Genomic DNA, 22,699 nt, shown 5'->3' on the forward strand with positions numbered 1-22,699 from the left:
AGTCAGCTGGAAGCTGGATGGGGGGAGAGGCCGTGGAGATCTAGACAGATCTCGCCAGCTTGCCAGAGGCACCCAAGAGCTGCCACTCATTAAAAATCTGGAAGTCCCAGCGGCAAGTTTGTCCATCCTGTCTGTTTTTTAAATCATAACTTATTTTCTCCAAAGGGGTTACTCAGTTCACTGTGATCTGTGAGGTGCACCAGGCAGAGTTGTAGCCAAAGCCACAGTGAGCACTGACTCCTGAACATCCATGGTCCCAGGACGCACTGTAACCCCTTCTACGGCGGGGCCTGGGTGTCCCCAGCTCTCACCTCAGCCCTCCGTCTGTCACAGCCTCACTGGCATTCTGTCTGTCTCTTCCTGCAGACACGACGCGTCTGAGACCCCGAGAGATTAGGCGACAGGCTCCAGGCCACACAGACTGGCTGGTGGCTCAAGCGGGGAACCCCCACCGAGGACTGTGAGTGTGACCTCACTTTCCCCTCCACGCCTTCTGGTCCATTGATCTCAGATGAACTGAACGATTAAAGCGCACAGACTGCAACGTCATCTCGCGCCACCATGGAGAGACACCGTCTACCGTCTGGCACTCAGCGAACACAGAAAGTTAAGAAATAACATGTACTTGCTCATGGGCACGTGGGCACGTCCGCTGCCCCTCCCCCACAGCCCAAGGGTTAGGGGTCAGGCCCTGACTGGAGACGTGAGCAGAAGCTAATGTGTCTGAGTTTATTATACAGGTTCCAGAACGGGGTCTGTGTTTGCTTAGCACTGACGGCCTCTGAGAACCAGTGACAAGTCAGGAGACGTTTCTCCCTGAAGCCAGTTCCCAACAGGCTTCGGGACGGGGAGGAGGGACAGTGTCACTGCCCCGTGGCTGAGGCCCGCGCACGCAGACCTCGGGAGCACAGCCTGGACATCTGAGGCTCTGTGGTCCTTGACCTACACACGGGAACTCACTGCTGTGACTCTTGAAAATAATGCATAGAAACAGTAAGCAAAGTCATCAGAGTGCTCCCACTGGTCAGGGAAACACCACCGGTCAGAGAGGACAAGGCCCTCCCTTGAGGAAAGGAAAAGGCTCTCAGAAGAACCAGTTCCTTAAGCAGGAACCCAGCCGTGGAAGCAACCGGTCCCAAGGCAGAGTGCGCCCCCCGAAGAGGCTGCCGGTCCCCCAGTGCGGGGTGGGGGCAGGGCCCGGCTGCAGCGTTGGACTCCCCAGGACTGATGCAGCCCTGAAGGGACTTGGGAGAGTGTTTACTTTTGATTTTGTCTGAAATACAGATAATTTGTCCACTAAGAGGCCGCTGGCTTCTGCTGGCCGTTAACTGTCAGCCATCATCACTTCTAAACCGAATGTTTATAACAAAAAAGGTAAAAGGCCTTATTCGTATCAGGCATGAAGTTTTCTTTTAAAAATACACAGAAAGTAGAAAATGTGTATACAGACTGGGGCAAAAGGGAGTTCACAGACCTGAGTATGCGAAATGGTTTATTCTTGTGTTATAATTGGTCAATCGTGCCACCTTCAAACGCACACCGTAACCCTCCTTGCCACCCACCCCCCAGGAGGCAGTCCACCTCTCTGGACGCCGTGGGCACACAGACAGGCATGGAGACAGCGCCTGCAGCAGGAGTCAGGGACATGGTCAGCCCCCACCTGGCCCTGCCCTGTCCCAGCCCAAGGGAAGATGGACAATCTCCTTTATAAAGATTTGGGGACATGGTCAGTCCCCACCTGGCCCTGCCCTGTCCCAGCCCAAGGGAAGATGGACAATCTCCTTTATAAAGATTTGGGGACATGGTCAGTCCCCACCTGGCCCTGCCCTGTCCCAGCCCAAGGGAAGATGGACAATCTCCTTTATAAAGATTTGGGGACATGGTCAGTCCGCTCCTGGCCCTGCCCTGCCCCAGCCCATGAGGGAAGATGGACAATCTCCTTTATAAAGATTTGGGGACATGGTCAGTCCGCTCCTGGCCCTGCCCTGCCCCAGCCCACGAGGGAAGATGGACAATCTCCTTTATAGGAGCGGAAACAGGCTTGAAGCTCGAGTCCGCCAGGGCTGAGAGCTGGCGAGCGGAGCTGCGCCCAGGTCTCCCGAGTCTCCAACACAGGAACACAGGCTCCCCTCCTGAGGTCCTGCCCCCGAGGTTCCGGAACCAGGGCCACTGTACACGTGTCCTCAAAGGAGACACGCAAGACCCCATACGGGACAGTCTCCACCGAAGAGCCACGTGAACCACCAATGTGTGAGCAGGGCCTGATGGTCCGGCCCCCAGCCTTCAAGTCCTCCAGCAGAGGCCGGACGCCGAGAACAAAGCTGAGAACAAAGCTGAGCCATGCTCCCTGGGTCTGACAGGATTCCTGGCACAGACGCTGAGAGAAGAATCTCTAAATCCTGGAGCACTTTGTTCCCAGTCATAGTGCCGGGAGGAGAAAGCAGAGAACGGGGAAGACTAGAGGAGTTCGGGGGGCAGGGCGAGGTCAGAACAGTCTGCTCACGGCTGAGGAGCCGGGGGCCTGGCACTGACAGGCGGCAGTGGGCCCCCCACAGCTTGGCTCAGGGAGGCGGCTCAGGCACGAAACGATCGACCACCGAACAGGCTCCCTTTGCCAGTCACAAGCTCCCCGTGACACGCACGCTCACACCCCGTGGACGAGGTCACTGAGAGTCAAACCGCAGGGAAGTCTGGATCGAGGCGCCTGTAAGACCTTCCGGGGAAAGGCGTGGGGCAGACCAGATCTGGGGCACGAGGACGAGAGACGAGCCAGAGGCCGAGTCTACACTGCACGGACGCCTGGGAGATGGACACTCATTCTACAGAGACCAGGAGAGGATTTTAAAAGTTCTTCCCCTTCCTTTTGCCTCCTGCCCAGGTGACAGTCAGTGGTCCCTTCTCCCTTCTACCCACCCTGCAGTCCAGGCTTCACGCAATTCTGGATCCGGGCCCCCAAAGCGTGGTTCTTGGCACCTCAGGTCCCGATGGAGGGTTTAGTGACACTACCGCTCATCTCCGCGGTCACTTTCAGCAGCTCGTGCGCTGTTTCCACATTTACATCTCGCTGAACCTCACAGCCACCTGGGAGGCACCAAATCACACGACACACATCTCAAAGCCCAGCTAAGTCAGTCCTCTACCTGCTTACTCTTCACATTTTTCTGCTTGATGTCTTTCATTATGTCTTTCATTATGTCTTTCCCCCGTGTACCTTTTCCTCACATCTACATGTGCCCTCCTCTCTCCAGGCCCAGGTGAGGTGTCAGCTGCTCCACAGAACAGCCACTTCCTTCAGTACAGAGGGCTCTCCCCTCCGCACTCCGCCCGCAGCTGCCCCACTGCCCCCTCCCGCTCCACCCTGCCCCACAAGGTCCGTGAGGACGGGACAGCTGTCTGAGTCACCGGGCTTCTCCACGCCCAGCACAGGGCCTGGCACAGAGCAAGCGCTGCCGAACGCTGTCCAGTGCGTGAATGAATCATCAGGCGGCAGAGTCCAAGTTTACCTTCTGGATTTCCAGCCCCCTGAACACATGAGAGGCGCTCATGTACACCACGTAATTGATGGGATAGCTGACACTCTTCTCCCTCTATGACACAGGTTTCCAGGAGTCCTGGCTAGAGCCCCTTCTGTTAGTGTAGCTGACGGACACGAAAATGAAAACCACAAATGCACACAGTGACAAATGTGCAGAGATCTCCAGAATTCAGGACAGTCCTCACCAGTCAGACGGGCTGGGACTCCCAGGCTGCTCCTGGGAGGCTGTGGCCTCCTTGACGGTGGACCCCAGGTGCTGGCCCATTTGCTCTGGAGCCTGGTGCTGACTGAGCGGAAGGCCTTGTTGGCGGTGATTCACAACCCCTCAGGACCAAGCTGATCCTGTCAGTGGGGCTGAGGAGCCCGCCCGTGGGGTGCCTCTGCGAGGCCCTCCCTGGAATTTGAAAACAATGCTTTCCTCTTGTAGGACCAAGAATGGAAAGCAGGTAATAGTGAAGGCCAAAGAAATAGGCGTTTCTGAAAGCCCTATTGCAGATTGTTAAATCTGTTTAAGGGATGAAGAAGAATAGTTTGTGAATAATTCCTGTATAAAATTATGGAGTAATCCTAACACAAAATCAGTCCTCCTATATGAAGATCAAAATTTCCACTTTTACTTAGAGAAATGCAAGTTCACTGTTCAAAACCAAGCAGTGCCCCGTCATCCTGCAGCAAGGATTACCAGATGAGCCCCGACACCCAAGTGTCTCAGGAAACCGGGCAGCAATGAGAGGATTAGGGCACAATGGCGCAGCGCGGAGGCAGCCCTGCGGTGATCTCGCCACAAAGGCGGCCACCAGCAGAGGCGGTGTTTACTCAAAGCCCTTCGCTCTCAGGTAGGCGCCCAATTATCTCGGAGTGGCCAGCGCACAAGAGGCGGTTTTGGAAGGCCTCTGGCTCCTTGTCTTTCATTCCGGCTGGTCACCAACGGACTTTGAGGACACACTTTCTGCAAGCTCGGCAGCCCAAATGGGTCCTGTGAATTGTCCTAACATCACCACCACACTCGTCTCTCCCCAGATGTGCCGAGACTCTGTGTCACACGCTAAGGAAGTGCTTTCGACAGGTGGCTGTAGTGTCCAGTCCAGAAATACATTCATCACAAAGAAAGGGGAACAGAGCAACGTGGTCTGTGAGTGACAGAGTTGCTCTCCGGGGCTGCTGGGCTCAGGAAATGCTGGAGACTGAAGGGAGAGGAGAGCAGCGCCAGGGGCCACTGCTAAGACTCTCCTAGGAACATTAAGCCGGGAAACCACCTGGACCTTTCTCTAGGATAATCTGCTTTTGCAGCAGGGCTTACTAACAGAAATTGGCTGAGTAATTGAGGTCAAAGAAGAAAATTACACTGGGAAGAACAAATTAAGAAATCCTAAGCCCTGGCCGGTGTGGCTCAGCAGTTGGAGCACTGGCCTGTGCACTGAAGTGTTGCAGGTCCGATCCCGGGTCAGGGGCACATATCTGGGTTGCAGGTTTGATCCTGGGCCCCAGTCTGGGTCGTGCAGGAGGCAGCCAATTGATATGTCTCTCTCACATCGATGTTTCTCTTGCTCTCTCCCTCCCTACCTCTCTCCCTTTCACTCTTTCTAAAAAAAAATATCAATGGTGCCCTGGCCGGTTTGGCTCAGCGGTGAGAGCGTCGGTCTGCGGTCCAGAGAGACCCGGGTTCGGTTTCCACTAAGAGCATGTACCTCGGTACCCTGGCCCCGGTTGGGTCGTGTGGGTGGCAGCCACTCCATGTGTAGCTTTCGCGTCGATGTTTCTCTCTCTCTCTCTTCCTCTTTCTCCCTCCCACTCTATCTGAACAAAAAATGGAAAAATATCCTTGGGTGAGGATTTAAAAAAAGTAAGAATTCTTAACAACCACCAAGAGTTAATTATTGATTTATTTAAAAACCCAGTTGCGCCCTGGCCGGTTTGGCTCAGCGGTTGGAGCGTCGGCTTGCGATCTGGAGAGACCCGGGTTCGGTTTCCGCTGGGGGCGCGTGCCTCAGTTGCAGTTTGTCCCCGGCCCTGGTTGGTCGTGCGGGTGGCAGCCACTCGATGTGTCCCTTTCACATCGATGTTTCTCTCTCTCTCTCTCTCTCTCTCTCCCCCTCCTGCTCTATCTGAACAACAACAACAAAAAAATGAAAGGGTGTCCTCAGGTGAGGATAAAAAAAAAACAAACCCAGTTGCATGGGTACACAAACACAATTACACTTCTCTCTGCACCTGTGCACACACACACTTCACTTTTATATATAAAACATACATACATACATGCACACAAGTATGTACAGACTTCAGTCTGCTTGGATAACCCGTAGGCATGTCCAGGAGGGCCTCTATGCAAAACTCCTTACACTGTCTTGAAATTCCAAGTCACACACCTGGGAGTCATTCTGGACTGCCCCCACCTTCACCTGTCACCCAAGCCAGGCCAGGTCCCCACGTCCACTCTGCCTCCCGCCCCCAGGTCCCCACGTCCACTCTGCCTCCCGCCCCCAGGTCCCCAAGTCCACTCTGCCTCCTGCCCCCAGGTCCCCAAGTCCATTCTGCCCCACACCCCCAGGGCCCCACGTCCACTCTGCCCCATGCCCCCAGCGCCCCCAAGTCCACTCTGCCCCCCGCCCCCAGGTCCCCACGTCCACTCTGCCCCACGCCCCCAGGTCCCCACGTCCACTCTGCCCCACGCCCCCAGGGCCCCACATCCACTCTGGCCCACACACCCAGGGCCCAGCCTGCACCTGCAGGGCCCCAGCATTCCTGCCACCTTGGGCTCCTGCCACCAGTCCCGCGCTCACTTCTCAGGACTGGCCATGTTGTAACGGAAACGTGGTCCTGTGACTCCACCGAAACAACCCCGGCAGCTTCCGCAGCTCCAGTCTCTCTCAAGGCCCCAGGTGCACCTGCATCGCTCAGACAGCTCCTCTGCCCCTCGCCCAGCTCTGCACTGTGCAGCTTTCAGACCGAGCAGAGGGGTGCAGGGAGGCGCTGCAGGTGGCCTCCAGGGGCCGAGGGCACCGTCACCTGCCAGGCCCTTTCTCAGCATCTTCCCGCCACGCTCCCCCGCTCCTGTGAGAGACGCCCACGGGCACCTTCAATGACCCCTCTGGGCACAGGCCCTCCTGGACAACTGCTGTTTTGAGGATAGTCCACAGGTTGGCGTCTGAAGAGCCAACCAGCCAGCAGAAGTCCCGGGCACACTAACTGCACTTATGCCCATGGGACACGTGTGTCCGAGGAGCTATGCTTTTGTGGTGGTGAGGGCCTGGCCGGGCCTGACCAAGGCTCTATCACGGACCCGCTGACTCAGAACTAGAGACCCTCTCCATCCTGGTAAAGGAGGGCCTGGCCTAGGTCTGTCACAGACCCGCTGACTCAGAACTAGGGACCCTCTCCATCCCAGTGCAGGAGGCCTGGCCTAGGTCTGTCACGGACCCGCTGACTCAGAACTACGGACCCTCTCCATCCTGGTGCAGGAGGCCTGACCGAGGCTCTGTCACGGACCCGCTGACTCAGAACTACGGACCCTCTCCATCCTGGTAAAGGAGGCCTGGCCTAGGTCTGTCACGGACCCGCTGACTCAGAACTACGGACCCTCTCCATCCCAGTGCAGGAGGCCTGGCCTAGGCTCTGTCACGGACCCGCTGACTCAGAACTACGGACCCTCTCCATCCCAGTGCAGGAGGGCCTGGCCTAGGTCTGTCACGGACCCGCTGACTCAGAACTAGGGACCCTCTCCATCCTGGTGCACGAGGGCCTGGCCTAGGTCTGTCACAGACCCGCTGACTCAGAACTACGGACCCTCTCCATCCTGGTGCAGGAGGGCCTGGCCTAGGTCTGTCATGGACCCGCTGACTCAGAACTAGGGACCCTCTCCATCCCAGTGCAGGAGGCCTGGCCTAGGTCTGTCACGGACCCGCTGACTCAGAACTACGGACCCTCTCCATCCTGGTAAAGGAGGCCTGGCCGAGGCTCTGTCACGGACCCGCTGACTCAGAACTAGGGACCCTCTCCATCCCAGCGCAGGAGGCCTGGCCAAGGCTCTGTCACGGACCCGCTGACTCAGAACTACGGACCCTCTCCATCCTGGTAAAGGAGGCCTGGCCGAGGCTCTGTCACGGACCCGCTGACTCAGAACTACGGACCCTCTCCATCCTGGTGCAGGAGGCCTGGCCGAGGCTCTGTCACAGACCCGCTGACTCAGAACTAGGGACCCTCTCCATCCCAGTGCAGGAGGCCTGGCCTAGGTCTGTCATGGACCCGCTGACTCAGAACTACGGACCCTCTCCATCCTGGTGCAGGAGGCCTGGCCGAGGCTCTGTCACGGACCCGCTGACTCAGAACTAGGGACCCTCTCCATCCCGGTGCAGGAGGGCCTGGCCTCTCACATCTTCTCCAGCCATGACAGTCAAGTTCATGACACCAACCAGGAGAAAAGACTCTGATGGGAGGCTGTAGCCAAATGTCAACATGGAAGCCAATAAGGACAGAAGCAGGAGGAAGACGAGAAGAGTCAAGGTGACCCCTGTCTCCTTAGGAAGTGAGCAGGGAGGGCACATTGTGGGAGACACTCACAGGATCCGTGGGAGGACCAGAGAGGCGCTTACCTGGCGGTGACGGCCCAGCACAGCGCGCAGGCGCCCTGCAGGAGTCCCGTGGCGTGCTGCAGCAGGGCGGCCAGCCTGGGGCTCTCCTCCACCGGTCCTTGCACCGATAGGAAGCAGCCGCACAGCTTGTCGATCAGCCCGGCGCTTACCACGTAGCTGCGTGCAAGGAGAGATGTGTTATTGAACAGCGGTGGCAGCACGGTCACCTTCAAAGGTGACTCTCACCAGACAGCCCGGACCTCCAGGGAGCAAACACAGACAGGTCTGAGTCCAGCATCTCAGTGACAACTCCCTCAGGGTGTAGCCCTGAACCACCAGCTATTTCTGGAAATGGCCTCCAGCTCTTGATTCTTCTAACGTGGGTTTTCTAGAACGATGACCGGAAATGACTACCTGTTCGTTCTCACTGGTCTGAAGAGCCTGACACAGCTGGAGAGATCTGTAGTGACCCTCCACTCTGGAGACGCAGCCACGCTCACACACAAGGACCCTGCGAGCAGCCAGCTGCCCACTCTGCAAACGGAGGCCTGTCGTGCCAACTACGGGCCATCCAGAGGAGGGACCTGCTTTCTGTGAGAAGCACTGGCCCTGAGCGTGGACAGGGACATCTGAGGAGTCACCTCCGTCTTTCAGTCCGTCAGCTCCCCGGGCCGTTCATCCCAGTGAGTGAACAGCAGCAGCTCTTTATGAGTCTGCAGAGTAGTGGTCAATGGAAATGATGCCGCAAGACTACACCTAACGTGTAGGACCACCTTCGCTCAGACGCTTCATTCTGACTCGGTGCTCCTACCTCACAGGTGTGGAAAGGGCGGGGCTTGGAGCAGGCCGCCCACTCAGTTCCTGTGCGTGGGGTGGACACGCCTGCCCCCGCCACCCCATCACCTGTGTAAGGAGGTGGCGAGGCAGAGGGATCACCCGTGTCGGAGCCTCTTCTGCGCTCACAGAGGCGCAGGGTCCTGTCCGCTTCCCTCTTTGGCACCGGGAGTGGGTCCCCCGAGCTCTTGAGCCGCCGCTCCCATTTCCACAGCGGGAGGTGGAACACGATGGCCACCGGCCCTGTCCTCTCACCACGAGAAACACTCACAGACTGACACAGGCACACGGAGGGTCCCAGGATACTCTGACCTAATGGAACAAAACCTTCCAACACTGGCTTTGTCTCTGCCCCACGGTGTGTCCCCACTACGCCTCCATGCGCCGTGGGTGCTGAGAGGGTGCCCTCCTGCGGGAGCAGCAGCCTCTGCTCCAGGACAGGCAGGGCCCAGGGAGGGCCACCGGCATTTCCTGTGGAATGAGCAGGCACCACAGGAAGGCTCTGCATGGTGTCTGCAATGAGAGGTGCTGGTGTGGGGCTTGCCGGCCCGTCCCCATGTGCCACGGAGAACACTTGCTACAGCAGGGAGCCGAGCACAGGCAGGAGAGTGAGGGGAGCCCAGCCGGTATGACTGTAGGCTCCACTCCACAGGTTCTGTGCAATCCCTCAACAAAAATGCCAATGGTGTTTTTTGGAAGGAATAGAATAAATAATTGCATGGGGCCACAAAACACATCAAATAGCCAAAGCAGTCCTGACAAACAAGTACAGAGCCAGAGGCGTCATGCTCTCTGATTTCAAACTATATTACAAAGCTATTGGAATAGAAACAGGATGGTCCTGGCATGAACACAGACACATGGGACAGCAGCATGATGGTGCAGTGAGATGACCCCTTTGTATGTCCCTTAAATTGACAGCTGGTAGGGGACCCACAAAGGTCCCCCTGACCAACACACCAGGATGCTCGAGAAGCATCCTGAAGGCAGGGTGCTGAGTTGTTGGGGGAGGCGGGGCAGAGGAAAGACAGGAACGGGGCACCCAGCCCTGTTCCCTGGCTGCCATGCTGAGCCAGCGACCCCTACAGAGGCGGGGTCGGGAGCAGCCCGCACTGTGACCTGTGGAGGATGACAGGCAGCAGGGCAGGTGGGTCCAGAGCACCTGGAGCACAGCAGGGCCAACAGCCACGGGGAACCAGGGAGCCATGTGAAAGGCTCATGAACCCAGATCTCCCTTTCCCCTGGCCGGTGCTGTGAGACCCGAGCGACCCACATACAACAGAGGCAACCACCACCCTGCCTCCCCATCACCCAGGCGGCAACCCTCATAACTATGGTGCCGCCTGGCCCCCAGGTGCTAGCAGCTCAGGTGAGAGAAAACAGAAGCTTGTGCTACAGCACCATCTACTGGAAAACAGAAGGAAGATGCCTAAATATCTACCTGCTCTGCTGTCATAATCAAAACAGTACCCAAATGTGGGGTTCATCCCTTCAAACGGGCCCCAGGGAACAGCCCATTGAGCATGATAAAAACCAAGTAACACAGTCATACAGAGAGAAAATGACAGTTCTCCAGCACCCAGACTCAGAGTCAAGTGACACTGTGATAAAAATGACAGAGAATTCACAGTGATTATCACAAGGAAGCTCGACAAGATGTAAGAAACTCAGAAAGGCAGCTCGGTGAGCTCAGGAATAAAGTTAAGGATCAGAACGAGTACTCCACCACAAGGTTGAAACTACAGGGAAGAACCAAGCAAATCCTGGAGCAGAACACAATGAGAGGAAACTGCATTAGACAGCCCCAGGAACGGAGCAGACCACTCGGGAGAGAAGACAGAAGTCTACAAATGATCCCGTGAAAGAGAGACCTACAGTTTTTTAAAAACGAAAGACCACCCTGGCCAGTTTGGCTCAGCGGTTAGAGCGTCGGCCTGCGGTCCGGAGAGACCCGGGTTCGGTTCCCGCTAAGGGCACGTACTTCGGTTGCAGTTTGTCCCTGGCCCTGGTTGGTCGTGCGGGTGGCAGCCACTCGATGTGTCCCGTCACGTCGATGTTTCTCTCTCTCTCTCCCTTCCTCTCTCTCCCTCCCACTCTATCTGTACAAAAAATGGAAAAATATCCTCAGGTGAGGATAAAAAAAAAAAAAAAAAAGAAAGAACTCTGTGGGAACTACCTGCCTCCACAGAAAAGGGCAACGTCGGATGGTGGGCATTCCAGATGAGAAGGGGGTTGGGAACAGAGTGCCTACTTAAAAAATTAATAGATGAGAACTTCCCAAACATGCTACACATAAAAGTACAAGAAGCTGATAGAACCAGTCATTATCTCAACGCTGAAAGATTTTGCTCAACACATTATTGAAGTTGTCAAGTCAATGATAAAGAATCTAAAGGCAGCCATGGAGCAAAGACAGTGACCTGCATAGGAAACCCACTAGCTATGGTCAGATTTCCCAGCAGACACTCCCCAGGCCAGAAGAACCTGGATGACACTGAAATACTGCAAGACGGGCTTAGCAGCCAAGACTGTTCTTATCCCTTAGACACGAAGGAGAAATGCAGGCTTTCCCAGATGAACAAAAGCTACAAGAAATGTTAAAAGGAGCCATTACACTACCTGAAACAAAAGCAGCACACAGAATTGTGGATAAGGTGACCAATACACAGAAACAGAAAGCTGCAACTCTGTATCAGAACAGGATGTTAAACAATGATGGGCCAAAGAGGTTAAAGGGGAAAAAAAACCTTAAAACAACTGTAGTCACTTGAATTTGGTAAAGAACACTCAAGGTAAATAAGGACAGTTTGTGACACAAACATAAAAGGGGAGAAGAAAGAACTAAGCCTGTGTAAGCAAATGAAGATAAGATGCTATCAGACTTTCTTTCTCAGATGTTTCCTATAAACCTATGGTAACTATAAAACAAAAAACCAGATCTGAGACATGGAACATTTGAAAAAAAGGAGAGAAAGAAAAACACCACAGAAAGTCACCAAACGGAAACACAAAGGAAAGAAACAGTGGGACACAGTGGCGGCTGTAAGGCCTCCCCGTCAAGTCGTCCTGAACGTAAATGGGCTGAACTCACCAACCCACAGGCACAGAGCAGTTTGATGGATTAAAAAACAAGACCCAACTGTGTGCTGCCTTCAGGAGACCCATCTCAGCCCCTAAGACAACACAGGATCTGCGTGAAGACGTGGGGACAATGCTCCATGAAATGGGACCCGAGACGAGTAGGCAGAGCCATTCCTATGTCCGACACATACGTTTTAAGACAAAGAAGAGCATTTCATAACAATGAAAAGAACAATCCATCAAGAAGACACACACTTACTAATATGTGTGCACCCAACTGAGGCGATTACACAAAGCAACACACCTACAAGGAAAAACAGATGCAGCACACTCACACCAATGGGCAGGTCACGCAGTCACCGTGGTTACACCGGCCTTAATGACACATCGAAGCACATGGACATAACAAACGTACACAAAACTTTCCACCCAAAGTGACAGAACATGTACTCTTCTCAGTACACATGTAACCTTCTCAAGGATGGGCCATGCGTTGGGACATATAACAGGTCTTAATACATTTTTTAAAAAATGTTTTTCATGCCCTGGCCGGTTTGGCTCAACAGTTAGAGCATCGGTCTGTGGTCCAGAGAGACCTGGGTTTGGTTCCTGCTAAAGGTATGTGCCTCGGTTGCAGTTTGTCCTCCGCCCTGGTTGGGGTTGTGTGGGTGGCAACCACTTGATGTGTGTCTCTCACATCGGTGTCTCCCTCCCTCCCTCCCTCCCTCCTACTCCATCTGAACAAAAAATGGAAAAATGTCCTCGGGTAAGGATAAAAAAATAAAAATTAAAAACAAAAAATGGTTTTTGTGCCCTGGCCAGTTTGGCTCAGTAGTTAGAGCATCGGACAGCAGACCAAAGAGGGTTCGACTCCAGCCAAGGGCATGTACCTCGGTTGCGGTTTGGTCCCCGGCCCTGGTCGGGGTCATTCAGGAGGCAACCAGTTGATGTGCCTCTCTCACACTGATGTTTCTCCCTCCCTCCCTCCCTCCCTCCCTCCCACTCTCTCTGAAGATAAATGGAAAAATATCCTCAGGTGAGGATTAAAAAATATGTTTTTATTCTTTTTTTTTTCCTTATCCTCACCCGAGGACATTTTTTGATATTTTATTCAGATAGAGTGGGAGGAAGAGAGAGAGAGAGAAACATTGACGTGAAAGGGACACATCGAGTGGTCGCCACCCACACGACCCAACCAGGGCCGGGGACAAACTGCAACCGAGGTACGTGCCCTTAGCGGAAACCGAACCCGGGTCTCTCCAGACCGCAGGCCAATGCTCTAACCGCTGAGCCAAACCAGCCAGGGCTGTTTTTATTCATTTTTTAGAGAGAGAAACATCGACATGAGAGACACATTACTTGCCTGACTCCTGCAAGCCCCCTACTGGGGATTGAGCTCGCAACCCGGGCCTGTGCTCTGACGGGAAATCGAACCTATCAGTCCACGGGACGACGCTCAATCCACTGAGCCACACTGGCCCAGTAATTTAGGAAGACTGGAATTATAGCAATCATCTTTCCCAGCCACAATGGTATTAAATCAGAATCAACTACAAGAGTGATGGAAAAATCACAAATATGTGGAAATTCAACAATATGCTAACAATCATGGGGTCAACAAAGCTATCAAACAAGATAACAAAAACCCCATGGAGTCGTTGGACACATGACATACCAACATCTATGGGATGCAGCAAAGCAGCTTTCGGAGGGGAGCTCAGAGCAGCACAGGCCTTGCTCTGGGAACAAGAATCCCAACACACGACCTCACAGCAAACTTCCCGGGACTAGAAAAGCAGCAGATGAAGCCTGAAGCCAGTAGAAGAAACGGATAAAATCAGAGCAGAAACAGAGACCAAAGAGAAAACAAAACAAAGCTAATTCTTTGAAAAGATAAGGCTGACAACCTTTAGGCCCCACAGGAAGGGAAAAGACTCAGATGAATAAGCGAGGAAGCGAAGGAGAGGTCGCAGTGGACACGTGGGAGCACAAAGCAGCACAGAAGGACACGAGGAAAGGCCACACGCCGCCCAAGTGGACAACCTAGAAGAAACGGATGAGTTCTTGTCCATTTGAAAGTAAAATAGTAATAAAAAACCTCCTAAAAAACAAAAGTCCGGGACAATATAGCTTCATTGGTCAATCCTACCACACATTCAAAAGCTGAATATCTTTCTCAAACTCCACCGAAATACTGAAGAGGAGGAAATGCTTCCAATTCACTTCACAGATACCAGAGCCAGGCAAGGACCACACACACACTCAAATTATAGGCCAATATCGCTGAGGAACACAGATGCAAACCCCTGCAGCACAATACTAGCAAATCCAAGGCACCAGCACATCCAGAGGATCTCAGCACAGCCCAGTGGTCGTTCCAGGGGTGCAAGGACGTTCAGCACCGCAAACCAGTGCACACAACACCGCACAGAAGCTACTAGAGAACGAGCATCATGTGGTCAGCTCGACCGACCAGAAAAGCTTCTGAAAAGGCACAACACCCGATGAGAAGGCGGTGACGCCCGTCATGGAGGGGAGTCCTGCTGCAGCTCTGCCGCCAGGGGCGCAGGCAGGGACTCCCTGCCCCGCTGTACGCACTGCACAGAGGCCGGGTCGTGCAGGGAGCACAGTGGCCTTGTGGCTGCCCGTCCGAGGAGAGAGCATGAGTATCAAACATGCTCTGCTGCTCCTTCAGGCAGATCTGCGATGTAGCCCGAGGGTCCATAGCCAGGCACCGTCTACAGAACCTGACACGCACCGGAAGTGGTTCGAGGCCGAGAGCAGCATGGGTCTCTCCCCAGGACCTCCTTCCTTCACAAAGGAGCTCGAGCTATGACAGTGTGTGTGGCGAAGGAAGGTCGCTTCCCTGGAAGCCCCTGGAACTACACGAAAGCATCCGGCTGGGCCTTCGGCGTCACAGGGCCCAGGGAGGAGCAGGGACAAGAGGGTGCCTGTCAGCAGAGAGGGAGGTTTCACGATGACCAAGAGGACACCAAATGGGATCCAGCAGCTGCGATGAGGCAGGAGGGCAGGAGTCAAGTGCGGTAAGATAAATGGTGTGACCCAAGGGCCCACACTCTCCAGCAATAAACATTCTCAGGGAAGGAGGGCAGGCGGAGGGAGGAATAAGTGAGCTCAGTAACCAGGGTAAGAACGATCCTTAACAAAACAGCTTTTCCTGAGAAACCAGAGGGAGCTTGGTGACATGCAGAAGTAAATGCAGAAGAACAAACCCAAACTGTCTTTCTCCTAGTTAATCCCCTGCCCCCCTGGCCTCAGATCCGAAAAACACACGCAGTCTAGAAGCCTGATATCAGCACAGAGCACAGAGAGGTTGGTACGTGGGACAGGTGACTGAGTAACACCAGACAGACGCGGACGGGAAACCGAACGTCCTACCCGATTCCAGACTCACAAATGAGAAAGAGTTTAGATGCCACAGTAAGAGGGGATTTCCCTGGGGAACAGGTGACCTTAGAAGGAAGCAGGCCTGACGAACAGGTGGCAGAAGTTGCCACGTGAGTTGGAAGAACAGCAAGACCTAAGTTCCAGTCTCACCTCTCCCTTCAGACCTCATTTATGACAGGAGCCTGGGCAAAGCCCCTCCCCTTCCGGAGCCAGCTCCTTGCCCAGAGCCTGAGCTGGAGCCCTGTGAGCACAGGGCTGGACAGCGTCCAGCAGCACCTTGCACATAACGGCTGCTCCAGAAACGGTAGTTGTTGTTATTGTTTAGGTCTGAACCATATTTATAACCAGAGATGATCTTGGGTAGAAGAATTCTCAGGAATTCTGAGTGGAAAAGGGACGAGAGCAAGAAAGTCATAAAAGCTCGGACACGACTCATGCATCTCAAATACCTACATATCCAGAACGACAGAGGAGGCTAACTACTTTCCATCAACAAGAGTTCCCTCCTCTACAGAGGTGGTGTCTGCTCCGGCAGGAACCTGCGGGTGGCGCTGGGAGAACCCCTGCCGTCACGTGGGCCCCGAGAGTCAAATGTTCTTCACATACATTTTTTTTGTAACATAGAAGAAAGTTTAAAAAAACCTGACAGTTTTACCTGATGAGGTCCTGAACGCGACTGTTGAAAGCATCACCTTGCGAGGGTCTGTTTTTCATTTCCTCTGTAGCGTTTTTCGGTGCAGCGGGCTGGCTGTTTCCATTTGGTCGACTGGCAACCAGGCAGCCAAAAACCACAGCACTGACTTTCAGAAGTCCCATTGTCAAGCCTTCAAAAACTTGCCTATTTGTATTTCTTCCCAAAACAGCATTATTTTCATCTGGAACATAAACCTAAGTGGAAATAAATACAGTAATTGTGTTTAAATAAAACCACCAAAAAGGGACAGAGATGATGGGACCCATGAGTAATTCTTGAAGGTCTGCAGGTGGCATCTGAACATGCAGGTGTCTGTCGTGAGGTGGGACTGCCAATTCACACCTCAGCTTTGCCCCGCTCGCTGGGGGACCCTGGGTAGGTCTACCTCCACCCTTTTAACTGCCCCATCTGTAAAATGGGGTAACAACAGTACCTAAACCATGGGGCTCTTGGGAGGCCTAAATGAACTAGTACATATACAAAATTTGGCTCATACCTAGGCATACAGTAAGTGCTTAATAAATATTATTTATTCAATTGAATACATTATATTAAAAATAGGTATGAATTCAGAAAACAAGCCAATTGATAAACTGACAGCACTGTCAAATGTAAATTCCTCTGTTAGGATGACATTTATATTTCTTATTACAAAGTGGTAAAACAGTTTCTCCTAATGAGGGTCACGTTCGGATCTCTGTGTAGTCTGCAGGAAGTACTGACTAGGTCATGAAAAGCTGGGATGGGGAGCCAGAACCGGAGCTTGGGCACAAGTTCCTTAACCTTCCTGTGCCTCAGTTCCTGCTGAATCAACACATATGAATTCCTAAAGCAGCATCTGGGACACAGGTCAGCCCCACAGAAGTGCTACCTGCACCTACCATGGCTCTTCTTACTAGGATTCCCAGGAGAAACTCAGTATTTATGGGACCAAGCCCTTGAGGCAAAGTGTTTTAGCAAAATTAAATGATTAAGCATCATCGCTTTTAAAAGACAAACTCATATTCTTTTCTCTCCACTACTTCCTAACATCAAAGTGGTCTCAAAAACATCCTGCTCTCTGTTTCGCAATACAGGGAGATGTTTTTATCAGTGGTGCACATCCAGCCCTGCAACACTGCTCCCCGAGAGGGCCACCTCGGTGAGCAGTGGTGACCCTGCCGAACTGACTTTCAGTGTGAAGCTGGGCTCACTGCTTCTTACGTGGCAGTGTGTTCACTTAGAGCCGAGAGCTGATGATGCGGAAGGCTCCGGAACAGTGCCGTGAGTGCAGGGAAGAGCGCCCCACCCAGGGGAGGGCCCGGCGCAGAGAGCGGTTTCCACGCCGTTGTCACTAGTGTATGTCCATTAGCCAAAGTGTCCTTAGACACGCAACAGTCTTCTCACCAGTGATGGTTATAAAACACCGGTGTCCATGTTATGTGGTACATAAACACACGACTCATCACAGGCAGTAACCGTGATGACTTACTTGGTTTGAAAGTGTAAAAAGAAAATGCATAGGAACGGCTAACAGGTTTTCAACACCATCTTTGTAAAATTTCTACAATTAATACTAAAGAGGGCATTATATCCTATCCCAATGTCATTACCCTTTTAAATATATTTATTATGCCTTCCAGTCTGTGTATCTATTTTATGCAGCCTAAGTCCCAAATAACATAATTTGAAAAAGCTTTGTAAGTATGATGCTTTCAGATCTGTGGTATGAATATTGAATCACACTATCCCATGGGCGCCTCCTCTCCTGCTCAGGAAAAGCCCAAACCTTGTGAGACCCAGTGAGGCCCTTCCTGATGTGTCGCTGGTCTGATCCCCTCCACTCTCACATACCACACTCCGTCCATGTGCCCCTGGAATGCTCTTCTCTGGGCATCCTCGTGACCCACATCTCCAGGTCTGAAATGCCACCGTATCTATAAGCTTTTCCAAACTACCTTTTCTTTTTTTTTAGATCTTGTGGAAAGGAGGGAAGGAGAGGGAGACACACATACACACACACACCCACACCCACACCCCGATTGATTGCCTCCCAAAGGACCCCGACTGGGGGCTGGGAAGCAAACCTGCAACCCAGGTATGTGCCCTTTGCTGGGAATCAAACCCGAGCCCTTCAGTCTTTACCCAGATTCACCAGTTGATGTCCTTTGGCCGCATTTGCAAAAGTGTGTTTTAGAAATAAACTACTGCAAACCGCACTGTGTTAAGTGTGTGCATTGATAAATTCCGACAAATGTGTGCGCCTGTGTAAGGACCGTCATGGTCAAGAACCAGAACACTGTCCTTGCCAGGAAGCTCCCTGTGCACCTCACAACGCAGCTCCCACTCACAGGGCCCAGGGAGGGCTCGTCTGCTTTGCAGGGGTTGCTCCACTGCTCTCGAGTTTCCGATTGCCGAGTCATGGAAGCCGGCAGACTCTGAATCTGCCCCCCCGCCAAGCTGCTTCCGCGGATTCTGGGTAACTCGCCCATGCTACAAGGGTCATGGTCTAGCCTGTGTGTTGACAAATATTACCCCACCATGTGGACTGCCACACCTGCCTCTCACTTCACCTTTGCTGTTAGAGAATTCAGTTCCTCGTGAACAAAGCTTAGAGGACCGTGCCTATAGTCTTTGAGGGGAAGGGTCTCCTTTCCCTTGGGTCAAGAGCCTGGAGAGAGGTTGCAGGATGCAGGGCACATGCTCGTCAGAACCCTCCAAACCTGACGCACAGCCTCAGAGTCAGGGGTTGCCTGGCAGTGCTGTCAGACTCAAGGGGAAGTCAGGTGCCCTTCAGGGACAACTGCACCCGCAGTGTTGTCTCCAGACGACCGCGATGCATCTGCTGCGGCCAGAGGCGTTCGGGAGGCCCAGGGCTGCTGCTGGTCCCCAGCTCTCTGCTGTCAAGGGGGAGCGTGCTGAGCACACAGAGGCCAACCACAGCGGATGGGTGAGCCCACTTCCCACCTCTTGTAGAACCCGAGAACTCAGAGGCATATGTGCCCCTTTTCACGTCTGCTCCTTCCACTCACTGGAAAGCCGGAGGCCCGCAGCCAGCTTGAGGGCGCTGCATTGGGCTTCAGGACAGACACAGGTACTGCTGCAGGGAGGGTCTGAGCTGGCTCCTTCCTTGGCCCCTTCCGTCTCTGCCTCGGGTCTCCTCCCAGGTCTCCCTCTCGTCTCTGCTTTCCAATTCGTGGATTTGCGTGCACACAGTGTGAGTCTTGCCCATGCTGGGCTTCTGTTCGCAGCCTCTCTTCCCGAGACGCAAAGGGAGAGAGAGTTGTTCCCTTCAGTTGCTGACGATCACCTCTGTGCTGTCAGCTGCCGCTTTCTTCCTGCAGCTACATTTTACCACCGACAACTCGGAGACGATAGGCTCCCGTCCGCAACCACGAACACACTTTCCCAAATCTTCGTGTGAAATGACAGCACACTGTTCAAACTGGAACAAGACGTACAGTGAACAGCTGCCATCGCCTTTAAGGAACTTTAATAACTGAAGTTAAAGAGCTGTTTTACAAATTCCTCTGCAAATATTTTAAAGGTGTTTCAATTATACGGCTATAGGTATACAGGCCACAATGCAAGCTTCACTTTCCTTTTATAAGAACAACCATTTTCCAATAAGGAAATGTTTTTAAGTTGAAGGCCATACTCAAGCCCTCAGAAACAAGCCCCGGTGTTTAAATTACCAAGTGTTTCAGCTACTGTGGCCCACGCACGGAGCTGGTTGAAACCACATAACTTAGCAAATCATTCGAGGTTTATAGAACTCGTACCTCTGTACTTCTTTAAAATACGTGTTTGTGCATGTACAGAGTCTTAAGTTCAGGAAAGGTGGGGGAATACCCAGATAAACGCTGCATCTGCTGGGCCTGCCTCTGCCCATCCGGCTATTCCTATAACTCCCTGAACTCGCACTGTTTGAAGACTGCAGGTTACTCTAAGGCATGTCCCAGTATGGCTGCTAGACACGTCCAATCAGACTCGGACCGTGCGGCTCTGGCAAGAGCGACCCAGAAGCAGGCTGGTTCCCCTGCAGCCTATCAGACGCAGACCCTGTCAGCTGTCATCACAGATGCTGTTCCCATGACCCTTGACTAGGCTTCTCCAATGGGAAGCTACTCTCACTGTGTGATGAGTAACTGTTTTGTAGGGACGTGTTCTACATATTGTGGGTATGAACCCCTTATCAGATATCTGGTTTTCAAGTACTTTCCCTCATCTCGTAGGCTGCTTTTTCACCGTGTGCACGGTCTCCTTGTTGCACGGAGGTTTTCAGTTTGATGGAGTCCCACTGGGGTTGGGTCTTTCGCCGCTTCTGTTGCTCGTGCCTTTGGTGTCACATCCAAAATAGCCATCGCTAGGAACCCCGCCAAGGAGTTTTTTCCTAATATTCTCTCCTAGGATGTCAGTCTAATTCATTCTGACTTGGTATTGGGATGGTGTAAGCCCAGGGTCCAGTTGCACTATTCTGTGTGAGTACCGTCTCTCCACCAGCATGCACGGAGGGGCCATCCTCTTCCTTCTGTGTGTTCTCGCCGCGTTCGTCAAGTGCTGGCTGGGCACGCCTGGGCTCATGGCTGGGTCCTCTTCTGTTCTGCTGGCCTGTCCGTTGTATCCTCTAGTCTGCTCCAATCTTAATTGCTTCCTTCCATCTGCAAATCCTGGGCTTGGTGAGCTTTTCCTTCTCTGGTTCCTCACAGCGGGGAGCTGGGTGGTATATTTGAGACCTCCCCCTTCTGACACAGGTGTTTCTCGCTGCGCAGCCCCATCATTTGGTGAGTTATGTTCTCATTGGTCTCAAGAAATTACTTAATTGCTCCTATAATTTCTTCTCTGACTCACTGGTTTTTTTCTGCGTATACTGTTTAATTTTCACGTATTTGTAATATTGCCAGTTTTTCCTCTGCCACTGATATGTTTTCATGTTAATGTGGACAGAAAACATACTTGGTATGGCATCAATCTTCTTCAATCTGTTGACTCTTCTTGTGACCTAGTGTGTGATCTGCCCTGGAGAACATCCCAGGTGTACTGGAGAAGAATGTGCATTTTGGTGCAGCTGGGTGGGATACTAGAAACACTGTTACTCGAACCGTCTCCTCACCAACTTTCTTCTGGATGCCCATGCATGAGTGCGGTGGGCACCGAAGCCCACTGCTGTGGTCTTCATTGCTGCTGACGTTTGCGGTGACACGGTTGAATTTCCCATTTCTTTTGCGTATCTATTACGGGTATTTTCTTCTTGGGGACCATTGGCTTACATAAAACATCGTATAGTTATAATAACCTATTTTAAGCTGATAACGACTTAACTTTAATCATACACAAATACTCTACATTTTTTCTCACCCCTATGTTGTTGTTACAAAGTGTGTATTTTCATATTGTAGTCATATTAAGATACTGTAACAGTTACCACACCAGAACTGACCCCCATCGAACCCTGGGTGCTCTGTGTCTGTCCGACACTCACCTCAGGCCTCATACTCTCACGTGCTTTGGTGCGGCTCGGTGTCTCTTGTTCCTACCGGGAGAGCTCCTTTTACAATGTCTTGTAAGGCAGGGCTCCTGGTGATGAATTCCCTCCACTTTTGTTTATCTGGGAAAGTTTTTTGTTTGTTAGTTCTCACCTGAGGATATTTTTCCATTGATTTTTTTTTAGAGAGAGTGGAAGGGAGAGGCGGGGAGAGAGAGAGAAACATCAGTGTGAGAGAGATACATCAACTGGCTGCCTCCTGCACGACCCCGACTGGGGCCCAGGGATTGAACCTGCAACCCAGGTATGTGCCCTTGACCAGGAATCAAACCCCTGACCCTTCAGTGTGTGGGCCGACGCTCTAACCACTGAGCAATATCAGCCAGGGTTCACATTAATTTAATGGTCAGATCTTCTTGGTCTCCCCAACCTGTAACAGCTCCCCAATCTGTCTCTCGTGACATTGACAGTGTTGAGAAGGCCCGTCAGTCGTGTAGAATCTGGGTTTAACTTGGGCTCTGGGATTTACCACCTGTGTAGCGTTTGGCAGACAATCCCACTGAGACTCAAGTTTCATCATTTGTGAAATGGGATAATAATGCTGACTTTATGTTTTTAAATTAAATGAGGCAATATATAATGAGATGATTGGAATAAAGGCCATACAACAAACGCTACGTCTTTTCTCCTTGTCCTTGCCTTTCAACTATTTCTGACAGAGTTTTCTGCAACGCCTACTTTCATAGATGAAACCACATATAACGTAGCCTCACATGCTGACCCCGTGATCTCACACCTCACTGCCGGGGAGACGTGTGCGGGTGCACCGTTCCTCCATGCGTGCGTCCGTCACTGACATGCTCCACCGACAGGCCCTGTGTCTGGGTCTCAGAGACAGTGATAAGTCCTCCTTGCTGACTGTATGGCTTCCAGGGGAGAGCCATATTTAATTGTCATTAAATAGTTAATGACAATTCAATGTGATCAGTTCTATGAAAGAGGTAGGTCAAGGAGCACATAAGAACACCTACCCAGTCCTGGCTGGTTTGGCTCAGCAGTTAGAGCGCGGCCCGTGGACCGAAGGGTTGCAGTTGCGGTTGCGGTTGCGGTTT

General features: G+C 52.6%; 1 protein-coding gene across 4 annotated transcripts in view; it reads right to left on the reverse strand.

Moving 5' to 3' along the window:
• SCAPER (S-phase cyclin A associated protein in the ER) overlaps positions 1-22,699 on the reverse strand; it is a 178,058-nt gene that overhangs the window by 24,506 nt on the left and 130,853 nt on the right. For 3 of the 4 annotated variants that reach the window (XM_036277975.1, XM_036277973.1, XM_036277976.1), the window contains 2 exons: positions 16,085-16,317; positions 8,128-8,283 (listed from right to left, as the gene is read on the reverse strand). In XM_036277975.1, coding sequence (XP_036133868.1) covers positions 8,128-8,283; positions 16,085-16,317 — 389 coding nt within the window. Of the gene's footprint in view, positions 1-3,018; positions 3,082-8,127; positions 8,284-16,084; positions 16,318-22,699 lie in introns of those variants that run through there. The other variant, XM_036277977.1, reaches the window with a different exon arrangement.

The sequence above is a fragment of the Molossus molossus genome, unplaced genomic scaffold (assembly GCF_014108415.1).
Source record: "Molossus molossus isolate mMolMol1 unplaced genomic scaffold, mMolMol1.p scaffold_m16_p_24, whole genome shotgun sequence".
Lineage (NCBI taxonomy): Eukaryota > Metazoa > Chordata > Mammalia > Chiroptera > Molossidae > Molossus > Molossus molossus.